The sequence below is a fragment of the Oncorhynchus mykiss genome, chromosome Y (assembly GCF_013265735.2).
Source record: "Oncorhynchus mykiss isolate Arlee chromosome Y, USDA_OmykA_1.1, whole genome shotgun sequence".
Classification (NCBI taxonomy): Eukaryota; Metazoa; Chordata; class Actinopteri; order Salmoniformes; family Salmonidae; genus Oncorhynchus; species Oncorhynchus mykiss.
In genome coordinates, this window is record NC_048593.1 from 37,484,723 (window position 1) to 37,502,765 (window position 18,043).

General features: G+C 44.5%; 1 protein-coding gene and 1 pseudogene across 1 annotated transcript; one reads left to right on the forward strand and one right to left on the reverse strand.

Moving 5' to 3' along the window:
- Positions 1–368: 368 nt before the first annotated feature.
- On the forward strand, positions 369–4,115 carry LOC118945295 (annotated as a pseudogene).
- A 3,045-nt stretch (positions 4,116–7,160) lies between these two features.
- Positions 7,161–14,176, reverse strand: nsrp1 (nuclear speckle splicing regulatory protein 1). The gene is made up of 8 exons (XM_036967585.1): positions 13,967–14,176; positions 10,892–10,994; positions 10,377–10,464; positions 9,992–10,048; positions 9,752–9,880; positions 8,718–8,925; positions 8,489–8,591; positions 7,161–8,394 (listed from the first exon to the last, which is right to left on the reverse strand). Exons 1-8 carry the CDS (start codon positions 14,034–14,036, stop codon positions 7,542–7,544), a joined length of 1,611 nt encoding a protein of 536 aa, XP_036823480.1. The 5' UTR covers positions 14,037–14,176; the 3' UTR covers positions 7,161–7,541.
- Positions 14,177–18,043: the final 3,867 nt, after the last annotated feature.

The window sequence follows — 18,043 nt, forward strand, 5'->3', positions numbered from 1 at the left end:
AGCCTTGTGCTCGTCAACACTCACACCTGTGTTAACGAGAGAATCAGTGACATGATGTCATCTGGTCCTTTTGTGGCAGGGCTGAAATGCAGTGGAAATGTTTTTTGGGATTCAGTTCATTTGCATGGCAAAGATGGACTTTTCAATTAAGTGCAATTCATCTGATCACTCTTCATAACATTCTGGAGTATATGCAAATTGCAATCGTACAAACTGAGGTAGCAGACTTTGTGAAAATTAATATTTGTGTCATTCTCAAAACTTTTTGCCACGACTGTACACGTTGGAGATCGTTATTTAAATTGTATTTTATTTTATTTGTCATTCTCTCTTTTTAAACTGCAGGTATCACACTCTGGGATTCTGAAATGCTACAGAAAGACATAAATGTCTCTCCACAACCTAACACTGATTTCAAAATCATTGCTTCCGACTCAAGTGAAGCCAAGTCAGAAGCTTTGAATGTGTCTGCATCTCTGGAGGCCAGTTTCCTTGGTGGCTTAGTCAGTGTGAAGGGTTCTGCTGAATTCCTACATGATAAAAAGACCTCAAAGCATCAGTCTAGGGTTTCTCTGCAGTACCGTACCACCACTCACTTCGAGCAGCTGACCATGGACCACCTGGGGGCAGGAAATGTGAAACACTGTAATGTCTTCCGAGAGGGTTCTGCCACACATGTGGTGACTGCCATTCTCTACGGTGCACAAGCCTTCTTTGTTTTTGACCGTGAGGTTTCCTCAGGAGAAAACCACCAGGATATTCAGGGAAACCTGCAGGCCACAATAAAGAAGATTCCCCTCATAACAATAGAAGGGCAGGCATCACTGAAGATGAGCGAGGAAGAGAAGCAACAGGCCAATACATTCAGCTGCACTTTCCATGGTGATTTTGCACTAGAAAACAACCCTGTCACATTTGAAGATGCCACCAGGCTGTATGCCGGCCTGCCACGTCTGTTAGGGGAAAAGGGAGAACATGCTGTGCCCATGACTGTCTGGCTCTATCCTCTCAAGAACCTGGACTCTGCAGCGGCCCAGCTAGTCAGGCAGATCAGTGTTAGCCTGGTGTGTCGTGCACAGCTAATCTTAGACGGGCTGGACAACACTGATGTACTATTCCGGGACTTGATGATGGAAGGCATGGCTATCAAGTTCCCTGAAATCAAAGCCAAGCTGAGCAAGTTCAGGGACTTGTGCTCAGAGTACAAGCTGGTTTTCCAGAAAGGTCTTTGCAAGGTTCTTCCCAACATAAGAGGAGAAGGAATGGAAGAAGAAGAGCTGATAAAAATGCTCAACAGTAAGGACCGCTCTCCATTCCAGAATGACCTTATGATCACGTACCTGGATGACAAAGAGAGAGAGATGAATGTTGTCAGCTCTTACCTTGACATAATGAAAGAGGTACAAGTTGTGTACTCAAGTAGTGAATTGGATGGAATAGTGCTTGATCAAGCTAAAGATCATGTAGTGTGCTTTGCATTCTCCTCTTTGAAGGACAAAGATGAGTATTTGGTAGACTTGGAGAACTACTTGCTGGAAGAATCAAAGAGTGATTCTTCAGTGATACCATACGACCCCAACGCAGTTGGGAAATCAGCAGCAGAAAAGTGGTTTCGCTCAGGGGAGGTAACCACCCTAATCAGGCAAATCATACAACTGTTCCTAGACTTCAAAGAGTCAAACAAAGACAGAGAAAATATTGCATTCTGCATTGCATCGATTCCAAGCAAATGCATCACTGCATCCTCCATCCATGTCTATGAAAGAGGGACACTGTTGAGTCCCCAGTTTGAACTGCCATCAAAGCCAGGTGTCCCCACCATCAAGAGTCTGGAGCATGACTGTGTCCACGTGCAAATCAACCCTCCCCACCTTGGCGTCAAGTCTGTGGAGTCGTACCAGGTTTTGTACCAGGCTGTGCAGGCTGAATCTGAGTGGACAGAGATCAAAGCTGATACTACCACTAACCAGGTCACCATCAGACGTTTGAACCCCTATAATGACTATCGCTTCAGCTGCAGGGCGCTGTGTAGACCTGGTGTGAGCCTCTCCAGTGACTGGACAGAATACTCCAGGACCCGCCCATGTAGCCCCCCTGGACCACCCACAGAGAAAAACCTGGAATATAAAAGTATCAGAGTGAACTGGGACATTCCTACCATGGTGGGAGACGATGTTGAAGTCATAGGCTATGAGACTGACTACAGAGAGTGTGCGAAGTCTGTTGACAATAAGATGTGGCACACCATCAAAACCACCACCAGAGAGTGCACACTGGAAGGTCTAAAGCCTGAAACTGCATACAGTGTCAGAGTCTCTGCTAACTGTGGCGAAGCAGGGAAGAGTCTACCCAGTCCTGAGGCAGTGCTGACTACCATCAGGGCTTCTGACGCCCAACCGAAGAGGAGCCAATCAACAGGAGCAAGAAGTGAGGAATTTCTAAAGAAATCAGAGAAGGTTAAGAAAGGCAACCCTTCAATCTATAGGCTGAATCTGGAACAGAAGTTGGATGTAATGGAACGTTTTGAACAGTACACATTTGGAGGGAAAGTTGAGAAAGGGAATAACAAGGTAATCCTGCTTCTGGGGTCCACGGGTGCAGGAAAAACCACTCTGGTCAATGTCATGATCAACTACATTCTCGGGGTGAAGTGGGAAGATCACTACCGCTTTAAGCTCATCCATGAGGTGACCAACAGGTCACAGGCTGAGAGCCAGACTTCAATCGTAACATCAAACGAGCTCTACAACCAGCCAGGCTTTCAGATTCCTTATTCTCTGACCATTATTGACACACCAGGGTTCGGAGACACTAGAGGAATGGCACATGATAAACTAATCACACAGCAAGTTAAGGAATTCTTGTGTAATCCTTTAGGGATTGATCACATTGATGCAGTCTGCTTTGTAGTGCAGGCATCCCTCGTCTCAGTGCCAATCAGAAATACATATTTGACTCCATCCTGTCCATTTTTGGAAAGGACATTGCTGATAACATCCTGATGCTTGTGACATTTGCTGATGGGAAGGACGTACCTGTGCTGGAGGCCATCCAAGCTGCGGACCTTCCCTGTAAAAAAAATAAAAAGGGACTCCCAACCCATTTCAAATTCAACAATTCAGTTCTGCTCTCTCAGAAAGTAGAAGAAGACATAAGCTCTGAAGGAGATGGTTCAGAGGATGATAATGAGGAAGGACTAGAGAAGATTGTCTGGAGGTCAACTTTTAAGCAGATGAAAGCTTTCTTCAAAGCCTTGGAAAGCAATGAGAGCAAAGATCTAACAATGACCAAGAAAGTGTTGGAAGAACGTGAGCGTTTGGAGAAGGCCATGACACGATTGACCCCTCAGATCACAGCAGGTTTGTCAAAGCTGAATGAGATCAAAACTTTCGAACAGTGCCTGCAGAACGAGGACGAGAACATGAAACAGAACCAAGACTTTGAGACAGAGCTAGAGGTTCTAGTTGCGAAGAGGACCAAATTAAGTTGTTTTGATACAAACTGCATTGTTTGCAAGTTCACATGCCACACCAGCTGCTTTCTGCCTAACGAGGATGACATCAAAAAATGTGCCGTGATGGATGGTTATGGTAACTGTGTCATGTGTCCAGGAAACTGCTCTTACCTTAACCACGACAAGGAAAAAGCCTTATGGACATATGAAACTAAGACAGAGAAAAAGACCATTAAAGAGTTGAAGGACAACTTCATGAAGGCACAGGGCAAGTTTATGAACAACAAGCAGATGCTGCAGAAGATTGAAGATGAGTACATTGTAATCGAGGACAAGCTGAAATACTTGATCAAGCTCCTCCAATTGTCTTAAGAGGCTGAATGAGATTGCACTGAAGCCAAGCTCTCTCTCCACTGTGGAGTACATCGAGATACTCATTCGCACCGAAGAGGACCAACTCAAGCCAGGCTTCGAAGATCGCATCGTAGGGTTGAAGAAAATGAAATATGAGTCTGAGCTTCTAGAGAAGATGGCAAGAGGAGAGGAACTACTCCCCGATGAGCGACGCAAGGTTAAGGAGAAACAAGACAGACTGCAGAAGATCACAAAAAGACTCAACCAAATGCAGAAAGTAGTCAGAGATTGGCCAGGGAAGAAGTAGGCCAAACTCAATGTCAAAGTCCATGATCTCACCCTGCTTCCGACCAAGTGGCACGCTCGGTGGCTTGCGCTAATAAAGTGAATGCATCATAATGCAGTTAAATTTATGGTATTAAATAAGATATATCTCTAGACCCAGTCAATTGTCAGCTTACTGGGGTTTGATTGCAATGCTTTGTATTAAACCGAGCATCACGTAAACTCTCAGTTGACACATTTTCAACATTAAGTGAGTAAACTTGTGCGAGCCAGAACGGCCCACAGAACAGAAGCCTGCCTCCTGTTTCTGTAGCGTGAGGCAGCTTGATGTACAAACACACCCCCTGGACAGCTAGTCTATCACACGTTCTACATCAGTTCATCTAAATGAAGCAGCTGAACTTGCTACTGATTGTTCATGGAACATAAATGCTTAAAATTACGTCACAATGCTGTAGACACCTTGGGGAATACGGAGAAAAAGTAATCTGGTTGATAGCCCATTCACTGCTCAATAGGGACGCATTGGAACGCAGCGCTTTCAAAACATGAGGCCCTTCCGGATTGGATTTTTCTCAGGCTTTCGCCTGCCATATCAGTTCTGTTATACTCACAGACAATATTTTTAGTTTTGGAAACTTTAGTGTTTTCTATCGTAAGCTGTCAATTATATGCATATTCTAGCATCTTGTCCTAACAAAATATCCTGTTTACTACAGGAACATTATTTTTCAAGAAATGAAAATACTGCCCCCTAGTCACAAAAGGATATTATTAAGCACCGTAGAACTGACTAAACTAGTTAATAAACAGCTCAGGGACCAGCCAGCAACATCACAGGGACCAGCACAGGTCTAGGGACCAGAGGTTAAGAAATACTGGTCTGTGTAAGTGGCACCGTTCTTGACATTTAAGGTATGAAATTCACAAGACATTATTCATTCTCATTATTCTCAGCATGACAGTGTTGCTTTTGGGAATGCGAGGTCCTCAATATTTGCATAGGAGTAGAAAACAAATGTTGGATTATAGCTTGAAATGTACATTTTTATGTTACCATACTAGAACTAATTGATCACTTTACATGTAAACTCAGCAAAAAAAGAAACGTCCTCTCACTGTCAACTGCGTTTATTTCAGCAAAGGTAACATGTGTAACTATTTGTATGAACATAAAATTCAACAACTGAGACAAACAGAACAAGTTCCACAGACATGTGACTAACAGAAATTGAATAATGTGTCCCTGAACAAAGGGGGGTCAAAATCAAAAGTAACAGTATCTGGTGTGGCCACCAGCTGTATTAAGTACTGCAGTGCATCGCCTCCTTGTGGACTGCACCAGATTTGCCAGTTCTTGCTGTGAGATGTTACCCCAAGGCACCTGCAAGTTCCTGGACATTTCTGGGGGGGAATGGCCTTAGCCCTCACCCTCCAATCCAACAGGTCCCAGAGGTGCTCAATGGGATTGAGATCCGGGCTCTTCGCTGGCCATTGCAGAACACTGACATTCCTGTCTTGCAGGAAATCACGCACAGATTGAGCAATATGACTGGTGGCATTGTCATGCTGAAGGGTCATGTCAGAATGAGCCTGCAGGAAGGGTACCACATGAGGGAGGAGGATGTCTTTCCTGTAACGCACAGCATTGAGATTGCCTGCATAGGCTTATATATGAGCCCCAAAAAGTAATAGTTAAAATTAGGCCGTTATACAATACATAACCTACCGCATATTAAACACATATCTTTGGTACATAATTGGTCAAGCCTACACTCCAAAATTAAACAAATTCTAGTAATCTCTTTGAGTGTGGCCTATATTATTATTATTATTATTATTATAATGGATGGACTGGTCACCTTATGGTACGCTCCAAATGTTGTATTCATTTATATTTGTATTGATTATGGATGCTGCCAAAGCAGCAGCTACTCTTCCTGGGGTCCAGCAAAAATAAGGCAGTTTATACAATTTAAAAAACATTACAATACATTCACAGATTTCACAACACACTGTCTGCCCTCAGGCCCATACTCTCTCCACCCCCCCCCCCCCCCCCCCCCACCACATATCTACAGTACTAAATCCATGTGTGTGTGTGTGTGTGTGTGTATAGTGCATATGTTATTGTGTGTGTATGCATGTGTCTGCGCCACTGTTTGTGTTGCTTCCCAGTCCCCGCTGTTCCATAAGGTGTTTTTTTAAATCTAATTTTACTGCTTGCATCAGTTACTTGATGTGGAATAGAGTTCCATGTAGTCATGGCTCTATGTAGTACTGTGTGCGTCCCATAGTCTGTTGTGGACTTGGGGACTATGAAGAGACCTCTGGTGGTATGTCTTGTGGGGTATGCATGGGTGTCTGAGCTGTGTGCCAGTAGTTTAGACAGACAGCTCGGTGCATTCAACATGTCAATACCTCTCATAAATACAAGTAGTGATGAAGTCAATCTCTCCACTTTCAGCCAGGAGAGATTGACATTAATATTAGTATTATATTCATGAGTCTGAGAGAGAGCATATAGGCAGGTCTAAAAAGGGCTGTTGGTTCATTGATTGTGCAGGGCAGCTTACAGTTAGCCTACAATTACAGTGAACTTGTATTTGATTTTGAATAATCTAATAACGCATTTCTTTATATTTTCATAATTAATAGGCTGACATTACTTTTAGCTACAGAATACTCACCACTGAGTTTCCAGCTCATCCTCGCTCTCCTTCATTCCTTTCTCCAGCGTGCAGAGAGAGGGGCTGTCAACAGTTTAATTATGTTTTGTTGTGAAAAACATGTTATTATCGATGCTCCCAAACATGTCAACAACTATATACTTGTTCTGCTCTGTTGGACTGAAACTACATCAGTCCCATTCAATCACAGAAACATTTCTATCTATAGATAACTGGTATATAAAGATAGTGACTGGGGGTATATTCAATTATGAATGGGTATGTAAAGCAATTGGGTACAGTACACTATGTTAAACGGTCATTACAGCTGCCCCAGGAATAGCCCATATTAACTTTCACGGTATGACAGATAAATAGTGAATACATGAGCGCCAATACACCAGCCATATGTTGACATTTATTAACAACATAAACAGGAAGTACGGTTCTGTCCATCAGAAAAAAAAAAAAATGGAATAGAACAGAAATATTCAACAAAAACATAGTTCGCTGGTGTGGGGCACCTCACTCACACTACATTTTTCATCACTTATTCACCCTCTCACTTAACTCAAGTCCTGCATTCATTCATTTAAATCACTCTCTACCATTCCATCTTTCTCCCCAGACAGTAGAACCATGAGACCCCACTCTAATTTGGTGGGTCCGTCAAGTGCTGTGTATTAGAGAAAGAAGTTCACACACATCTGTTGACGTGTCTCAGTTCATCGGACACCCTCTGTCATCACACAGTCACAGCTGTCATCGTTTGTGTGTGTTCAGTCCTCCTCCTTCTCTATGTACGTCTTGGTGGCTGAGCGTGCCATCTGTCTGGCCAGGTATCTGTCTCTGGCTGAGGTCACGGTCTGCTCACTGCTGCGCTTGACAAACTTACTCACTTTACTCTCCTCTTCTCTCTCCTTTCCCTTCTTCTCTGAATCACTCTCCTTCCCCTTCTCTGACCCACCCTCCTTCCCCTTCTCTGACCCCTCTCCCTCCTTCCCCTTCCTCTCTGACCCCTCTCCCTCCTTCCCCTTCTTCGCTGAACCCTCTCCCTCCTTCTTTTCATCCTTTCCGTCGGTTTTTATAGTCTTCTTTTCTTCATCCCTATTCCTCTCTTTCTCCCTGCCCTTGTCCCTTTCTCTCCCCTTGTCTTTGTCTAGCTCCCTCTGTTTCTCTTTCTCCCCGTTCTCCTTCTCTCTGTCTTTCGGGCTCCTTTCTCTCTTCCCGTGTCTCTCCTCTCTCTCTTTATCCCGCCTCCCCCTGCTCCTGTCCTCCTCTCTGTCTCTATCCCTCTCCTTTCTTCCATCCTTCTCATCTCTCCATCCACCATGCCTGTCCTCCCTGTCTCTCTCTCTGACCCTCTCTCTATCCCTTCCTTGGTCTCGGTCTCTCTCTTTATGTCTCTTCTTTTCTCTCTCTCTATCCTTCTCTCGCTCCTCTTCTCCACTCCCAGAGGAAGGGGACCTCTGTCTGTAGTGGCGTTTGGCACAAGGGGCCGGCTTACTGAACCCTGCCTTCTGATCCTGCCCCTCCTCGCTGTCACTATGGGAACTGGGGACGTGGTCTTGTGAGGGAGGTGAAGACGGTGGGGATGGCGCTTCTGTCTTGACTTCTTTTGTACTCTGATCCCTGCATTGAGAGAGAGAGGAGAGTTCAATCTAATATTCATGTACACATACTGGTAGTGAAGGGAGATATTTTAGCTGTGTTTGTGAACTCTGACCTCGGTACAGAGCGGTCTGGTATGGCCTCCTCTCCTACGGTCTGGTTCAGCAGGTGTCTGTAGAAACCACTCAGGTCTTTCTGCTTCTTCACATCCAGAGCAGCTAGACACAAACACACAGCATGGCTTTGTTTATTCTATAAACTACTGGATTCATAGCAGACAGTTTCTCCCACACACATCTGTTCATAAACACACATGCGCACGCACACACAGCAGTGTCTCTCACCCTCCATCGCTGCCTCTCGCTTTTCTTTTTCCAGCTCCTCCTGTCTCTCCTTGAGTTTCTGTCTGTAGGCTGAGGTGACGTAAGCCTCCTTGTCTGCAAACTGCTCTCCCTCCGCCTCTCTCTCCTTCTGAATCTTCCTCTCATCTCTCCGTTCCTGCTCCTTCTTCCTGTCCTCCACCGCTTGTAGCAGCTGGTTGATGTATTTTGGCTATGGAGAGAGAGATAAAGGAGAGAGAGCAGTATGAGCAAAGAGGAGAGGAAGGATGGCTAGAGTGGGTGGACCTAAGTGACAAAGGGCAAAATGGAGAAAAACACAGTGAAATTATGAGTAGAGGAAAATAGGGGGGCGGGGGAGCAAGTGAAAAGGGGGCAGGGGAGCAAGTGAAAAGGGGGCAGGGGAGCAAGTGAAAAGGGGGCGGGGTAGCAAGTGAAAAGGGGGTGGGGGAGCAAGTGAAAAGGGGGTGGGGGAGCAAGTGAAAAGGGGGTGGGGGAGAAGTGAAAAGGGGGCGGGGGAGCAAGTGAAAAGGGGGCAGGGGAGCAAGTGAAAAGGGGGCGGGGGAGCAAGTGAAAAGGGGGCAGGGGAGCAAGTGAAAAGGGGGCGGGGGATAAGTGAAAAGGGGGTGGGGGATAAGTGAAAAGGGGGCAGGGGAGCAAGTGAAAAGGGGGCGGGGGAGCAAGTGAAAAGGGGGCAGGGGAGCAAGTGAAAAGGGGGCGGGGTAGCAAGTGAAAAGGGGGCGGGGGAGCAAGTGAAAAGGGGGCGGGGGAGCAAGTGAAAAGGGGGCGGGGGAGCAAGTGAAAAGGGGGCAGGGGAGCAAGTGAAAAGGGGGCGGGGTAGCAAGTGAAAAGGGGGCAGGGTAGCAAGTGAAAAGGGGGCAGGGGAGCAAGTGAAAAGGGGGCAGGGGAGCAAGTGAAAAGGGGGCGGGGGAGCAAGTGAAAAGGTGAAGGAAAGGGGGGATTGAAATGGAAAGGATAGAAAATTAGAGAAGATTTGAAAAGGTGGGAGGAGGCTGGGGGTTGTTCTGGATCTGCTGCACCTTCCTGTCGGTTCCTCCCAGCATTTTCTTGCTGCTCTCCAGCCTCTGTTTCTGCATGTCATCATAGACACCATCGTAGTCATACACACTGCTGTCCTGCTCTAGAGCCTTCTGCATCTCCAGACGTGTCTGCCACACACACAAGAGAAAGATGGGTCTCGGTCACAAAATACATAAAGAAGCAACTTCTGGAGAATTTGTTGTTACCACCGGAGGTTTCTCATTCATCCATTCACTCACCTGTTTCATCATCCTCTTCTTCAGAGCCTCCTTCTGCAAACTCTCCCCAACCGAGGTCTGGAAGACAGGACCACACATCATCGCTTCAATCGTTTGGCAAAGCTTGCAACTCACTCACACTCATCTCACTGGATGCAACAAAAGGCATGAGCAAAGGAGTGGAGAAACTTCAGACTTCTCTAAATGATCTGTGACCCACACACACAATGTAATCTTCTTAGGCTTCCTTGCAAAAGAGTTTACTACCAATTAGCCTCGGAAAACCCAGGCTTCTCACAAGTACACAAGACTAGATTTGGAAGGATGGCCCTGCGAGACTAACTATCAGCATATCTCAATAGGATTCAATAAGAGATATAGATGGACATTTAGACCTTTTTCCTACCTCTTCATCAGAGTCATCCCCAAACACTGAGGGCCTGGGCAAGGTGACTGTCTTAGACGCTCTCTTCTGGGGTATGATCAGGCCGTACCTGGGAACAGGTGACATGAATGGACAGCAAGCACCAACATTTGAAAGAAATAAAGTGGGGTTAACTAACGTTAGCTAGATACAAGCTCTTCGTTGCGAAAATGAACAGAATTTCCGTGATCTAAAATCTAGGCCAAATCCGGTTTGTGTTCTCTTCTCTAAACTACAAACTTCATTGCTTGCATGAAGGTGGCAATGCGGGACCGACTGGCTGCTACCGTTTGCTAACTTGATAGCTAACGTTAGCGAGTAGATAACAATGTTGTTGGTAGTGGATTGCATGGTCGTGAACACATTGCTGCTTGTAGTGTGTCCAGTCATTGCACACGGCAACCATAAGAAACAGCGAAGAAATAAACATGTTTGTATTATAAATACCTATCTAGTTGCGATAGAATAACATTTTTGTAGTGTCAATTTCTACTTACTGTTTACTAGGTGCCGCCATCTTACTCCTTGAAATATCTCTGAACCGCTGCGGCAGATTCGTTGGCAAGCGAACCCTGCCTTCTGATCCTGCCCCTATTAAGCCTTCAAAAATAATTTGATGGTTACAAAAAAAACATGTACAATATAGCCAGGTTTATATACATACATATAATACGGTTATATTTTCTCAATTCATCTGGAGCCTTGTCGTCGTCGCTGTATATAGCGAAAGTGCCAATACCAATAATCAGATTAAGATCAGACGCTCAACATTGCAGCGAATTGGATAATTGTATTTTATTTATTTAACTAGGCAATTAAGTTAAGAACACATTCCTATTAACAATGACGGTCAAACCCGGACAACGCTGGGACGCCCTATGGGACTCCCAGTCATGGCCGGATGTGGAGAAGAATAGTTCAGATGGACATTTCAGGGTCAACGTTTTAGTAGGCTCAGTTTATTGGTCCGAGTAAAACAATGTTTATTAATACTTTATCAGCAAAGGCCTGTCTGTAAATGTACCTAGTAAACTCCAGCAGGTCTAGAGTGAATCAACAAAGATAGTTGCTTGGACACAGTACACCGCCACTTCGGTCGTCACTAGTTACCACCAGCACAAAGAAATAACCCCCGCCTATTTCTCTTCTTAAAATCTGATTTTTAACCTAAACACACTGATAACCGTATGCCTAACCTTAAAGCATGAAAAAGCTATTTTGACTTTGTGGCTGTGGAAAGTCGTCACTTCCACTGCCAAATCAGAGAAGAAGAGACGAGGCGTCCCGAGGGGCGCAGTGGTCAAAGGCCACTGTGCCTCCAGAGACTCTGGGTTCGAGCCCAGGCTCTGTCGCAGCCGGCCGCGACTGGGAGGTCCATAGGGCGACGCACATGGTTAGGGAGGGTTTGGCCGTCAGGGATATTATTGTCTCGCGCACGAGCGACTCCTGTGGCGGACCGGGCGCAGTGCCGCTAACCAGGTCTCTAGGTGTAGGACACATTGGTGCGGCTGGCTTCCGGGTTGGATGCGCGCTGTGTTGACCTTCGCCTCTCCCGAGTGATGAGACAAGACAGTAACTACTAACAACTGGGGGTAAAAATAATAAATAAATGAGACGAAGCGAGAAAATCTACCGTTTCAATTACCCGGAGCGCCAAGCTTCTACCCCCAAGCCATAAGACTGCTGAACAATTAATCAAATGGCCACAGCCCACCGTGCCGCTTTGAGGACAACGACACCCATTGTTTGGCAGAGAGACAAGTTTCTTGTCAGTATATTTATAATCTTTGGCCAAATTAAGCACACAGATTATCCATTATGTTGATCAGATACGCAAGTGGCCGTTCTAACAAGGAAAATAAATGTCTTTAAAAAAATGGAAGGCAGTCGGGAGGAGGCAAGACTACGTGGGACCGTTCGAGCCAACAAGAGGGGCGATATGTGTGAACAACAGGCACAACTCTAATATATTTTTTCAACAAAAAAAGTCAAGTGTCCTACATATATCTGTTCACTCGTAACAACCTAAGCATTATGACACTTATTTTAGATTAAATAAACCACACGAAGCAAATAAACCATGCATTTTTTTTCGTTAACCAAATGTAACACTCTCGTTGACCTCCATACAAAAACTCCTTGATTGGTGAGCGAAAAAAACGAAATGACGCCACCTGCTGGAAAAGACAGATTTTGGGCCCAGTTATCCCTCTCGCTTTGCCTTTTCCTCTCTGGCACAACCTAGCCCAGAGTTACCCAACTGTCGGCCCGTGGGTGGTTTTATTTCCCCCCCCAAGTTTTCTGAGCTCATTTTTTTAAGACTATGAAAACACCAGGAAATCAGCTTCAAGTGATTTTTATTTTGGAAATCTGTTCCAACTGATTCCCCCACATAATAGAGAGACGTGAATGTATACACATAATAATAATGAATAATAGTTGGATTTATATAGCACTATTCTACAAACTGAGGTACTCAAAGCGCTTTACATAGTAGGGGGAAACTCACATCATCCATCATCAATGTGTAGCATCCACCTCAGTGATGCACAGCGACCATTTTGTGCCAGAACGCTCACCACACATCAGCTATCAAGTGGAGCGGTGAGGAGTGATATATGTCAATTAGGAATGAGGTGGATGATTAGGTGGTCATGATGGAATGTGGCTAGGTTGGGAATTTAGCCAGGACACCAGGGTGAACACCCCTACTCTTACAATAAGTGCCAGGGGAATTTAAATGACCAGAGTCAGGAGTCAGTCCCATTTTAACATCCCACCAGAAAGACTGCACCCTACACAGGGCAGTGTCTCCAAATGTAATCAAGGTTTGAATGTATTATGTTTTAGTCCAATATTACATCTGCTTGGGCTTCTGGAGGTCAATTTGAAGTCTACAAATGTTTTTTCCTATGTTCAGGACCCACGACCATCCGCTCAAGAAATTATTGGCCCGCCGCTGATTTAACCCAAGGGCTGGGAGACGGCGATATCAGTTGTTTCGTTTTACTGTCCAAAAGGGAATGCATGCAGCCTATACACTCGTATCCCCCCGTGGACCGGTTCGTACATAAAACATCCATTCAGGCTGCAAATGCAATCGACTTCGTCCTTAAATTTCTTTATGAAACACAATTTTCCACCACCATGCTAGGTTAGCTAATGCCTGTCCTGGACCTTGCGTATCGCGTTCACCCAATCAAGTTGCAGCAGTCTTTTACTTTGAAACATCAGAGCAGAGGTGAAAAAAAACAGACTGCTGCAACCTGATTGTCTGAACGCGATACGCAACATTCAGGACTAGCATTAGCTAATCTAGCATGTTTGTGGAAAATGAAATGGTGTTTCATAAAGAAAGTAAGCATATTTTCCCATTTTTTTCCGCCTTCTCGCCATTAAATCGAGGAACCGAGTGTAAAAGCCGGCTGCATGCATTCCCTTTGGACGGTAAGAGGAACACGACGCAATATCGCTCTCTGCCAGGCTTTGGGCTACAGCACAACCGTTAATTCCTATTTGCAGATGAGGAAGGCTTGAAAAAAACAAACGTTTTTTTTATTGCATTTAATTACCGTAAAACCATAACAATTTCATGGGTTGTTGACTCTCCACCACCATGCCAGTTCTCCTTAGTAATACCATACCACTTATACCCACGCTTTCACACTTTCTCTGATTGTCATTATCTCTGCAGAGATCAGTGTGCTCAGAGAGCTACCCTGTGATTAAAGGCGAGGCGTTGATTCCATCCTGACTCTTCCATTGTCTCTCCTGAGTGACTGTAAACCTCAACACCATTATCCCTGTCGTAATCCAAATCTCATCTCCCGTTCTCTCGGCTGCCACTGTTGTTTATCTCCTCACAAAGACAGAGAGACTCTGCTACTCAGGCAGAGGGACTACCAGGGATGGATGGATAACTAGAGCACGAGTGTATTCATTAGCACACACCCTAGAAAACAAGCGTTTCTGTAAAAATGTTTTTGTATAAGTTTGTTTCCAGTTGATACACCTCAGAGCTCTCTTTCATTCTTTGTGTGTTATAGCTCTTGCAGGTTGCTAAGTACTAAAATGGGCGGGGCCAGCGCTACTGAAACATGACCTGTGTGTATGTGTTTAACCATTTATTTTCACGTAGTCATGCTCTTTCACACATGCATAATTGTGTGGTGAAGCAATTATAGGCATGATGCAATTAACAACTTAACAACCTAACAAAACAAACGGATTTCTGGCCATTGTGTCGAAAAGCCTCCTTAATGGGAAGTGTTGTCAGGGTGTTTGAATTCAACTGGGTAATTTATATGACTGTCTCCTTCTCTTCACAACTCATAAATGTCTTTCCTCTACTCTTCTCCACTCATAAAGATATCTCCCCTCTTCTCTACTCATAAAGATATCTGTTCACTATTCTTCACCACTCAAAGATATCTCTCCTCTTCTCTTCACCACTCAAAGATATCTCTCCCCTTCACCACCCTGTATACCACTACTGGCTTGCTTCTGAAGCTAAGCAGGGTTTGTCCTGTTCAGTCCCTGGATGGGAGACCAGATGCTGCTGGAAGTAGTGTTGGAGGGCCAGTAAGAGGCACTCTTTCCTCTGGTCTAAAAAAAAATATATGCCCCAGGGCAATGATTGGGGACACTGTCCTGTGTGGGGTGCTGTCTTTCAGATGGGATGTTAAATGGGAGTCATGACTTTTTGAGGTCATTAAAGATCCCATGGCACTTATCGTAAGAGTAGGGGTGTTAACCCTGGTGTCCTGGCTAAATTGCCAATCTGGCCCTCAAACTGTCATGGTCACCTAATAATCCCCAGTTTACAATTGGCTCATTCATCCCTCTACCCTGTAACTATTCCCCAGGTTGTTGCTGTAAATGAAAGTGTGTTTTCAGTCAATTTATCTAAAGATATCTCTCATTTTCTCTTCACCACTCAATAAAGATATCGCTCCTCTTCACCACTCGTAGAGATATCTCTCCTCTTCTCTTCACCACTCAAAGATATCTCTCCCCTTCACCACCCTGTATACCACTACTGGCTTGCTTCTGAAGCTAAGCAGGGTTTGTCCTGTTCAGTCCCTGGATGGGAGACCAGATGCTGCTGGAAGTAGTGTTGGAGGGCCAGTAAGAGGCACTCTTTCCTCTGGTCTAAAAAAAAATATATGCCCCAGGGCAATGATTGGGGACACTGCCCTGTGTGGGGTGCTGTCTTTCAGATGGGATGTTAAATGGGAGTCATGACTTTTTGAGGTCATTAAAGATCCCATGGCACTTATCGTAAGAGTAGGGGGTGTTAACCCTGGTGTCCTGGCTAAATTGCCAATCTGGCCCTCAAACTGTCATGGTCACCTAATAATCCCCAGTTTACAATTGGCTCATTCATCCCTCTACCCTGTAACTATTCCCCAGGTTGTTGCTGTAAATGAAAGTGTGTTCTCAGTCAATTTATCTAAAGATATCTCTCCTTTTCTCTTCACCACTCAATAAAGATATCGCTCCTCTTCACCACTCGTAGAGATATCTCTCCTCTTCTCTTCACCACTCAAAGATCTCTCCTCTTCACCACTCATAAATATCTCTCCTCTTCTCTTCACCCCTCAAAGATCTCTCCTCTTCACCACTCATAAATATCTCTCCTCTTCTTTTCTCCACTCATAAAGATATCTCTCTACTTCTCTTCACCACTCATAAAGATATATCTCTACTTCTCTTCTCCACTCAAATATATATCTACTTCTCTTCACCACTCAAAGATATCTCTCCCCTTCTCTTCACCACTCATAAAGATATCTCTCCCCTTCTCTTCTCCACTCAAAGATATCTCTCCCCTTCTCTTCTCCACTCATAAAGATATCTCTCCCCTTCTCTTCTCCACTCAAAGATATCTCTCTACTTCTCTTCACCACTCAAAGATATCTCTCCCCTTCTCTTCTCCACTCATAAAGATATCTCTCCTCTTCACCACTCATAAAGCTATCTCTCCTCTTCACCACTCATAAAGATATCTCTCCCCTTCTCTTCACCACTCAAAGATATCTCTCTATTTCTCTTCACCACTCAAAGATATCGCTCCCCTTCACCACTCATAAAGATATCTCTCCTCTTCTCTTCACCACTCAAAGATATCTCTCCTCTTCTCGTCACCACTCAAAGATATCTCTTCCCTTCTCTTCACCACTCATAAAGATATCTCTTCCCTTCTCTTCACCACTCATAAATATATCTCTCCTCTTCTCTTCTCCACTCAAAGATATCTCTATACATATCTACCTCCACCAATCCAGTATCCCTGCAAATTGTAAATGTGGTTTTGGAACTGACTTTTTAAATATTTCCTGTATATAGTATGCTTACTTACTTACTTTATTGTGTATTTCATATTACTTATTCTTATCTCGTGTTATTTTCTTCCTAGTAATACATTGTTATTGATTATTGCATTGTTGGGTTTTGAGTTTGCAACAAAGGCATTTCACAGTACTTGTGCATATGACATTAAAACTATCTCTCCTCTTCACCAGCCATGAAGGGTTAGCTTCTCTGTTGGAGAAGACTCGACAAAGCATCAAAACCCTCTCATGGAGATAAAGCACAGTATAGTGGTTTAGGCTAAAAACTATTTACATTGGATGTTTGCTCATGTGTGTCTGTTTGAGTAAACAGGTGTTGTCATTGTGCGTATTGGTTGTCTAAACAAAACTTTGTTTTGCATCAGAACGATCCTTTAAAACAAAACAGATTTGAATATAGCCAGAATTATAGGACAAGGCACACTATATTGTTTATGTAGACCTATATTGCTGTTGTTGAGCACATTGTATTATGGGGGATAGGGGCTACAGGAAGAGGAAGTGGTGGAGGTGGCGATACACTTCCTGCTGACATAACAGCTGTGTGTGTGGATGGTGTGAATACAGGGAGTGTCCCTAGAGGCACCCTTTTCTCTATTTAGTGCATTAGTTTTGAACAGAGAACCTGGTAAAACTAGTGCACTATAGAGAGTACAGTTTGCTATTAGGGACGCAGATAATGTATGTTCAGAGTAGAAGTTGCCATTAGGCACAGATCTAGGATCAGTTTACTCTCCACATCCTAACCCAGGGGTGGTCAAATTTTTTGTCTCGAGGACCACATCGGGATTTCGAAATTCAAAAATTCAAATTTCAGGCCAGAAAAATTACAGTTATTTCAAAATACACTACATGATCAAAAGTATGTGGACACCTGCACGTCAAAAATCTCAATCCAAAATCATGGGCATTGATATAGAGTTGGTCCCCCCCCTTTCCTGCTATAACAGCCTCATCTGGGAAGGCTTAACAGTTGGCACTATGCATTGGGGCAGGTAGTATTCCCTTGGCATCAGCCTATCTCAGATTCGTCCGTCGGAATGCCAGATGGTGAAGCGTGATTCATCACTCCAGAGAACATGTTTCTACTGCTCCAGAGTCAAATGGCCGCAAGCTTTACATTGTGCATGGTGATCTTAGGCTTGTGTGTGGCCGCTCGACCATTGAAAGCCATTTCATGAAGCTCCCGATGAACAGTTCTTGTGCTGACATTGCTTTCAGAGGAAGTTTGGAACTCCCTATTGAGTGTTGCAACCGCAGACAGCTGATGCAATGGCCATTCCCTTCAGCACTCGG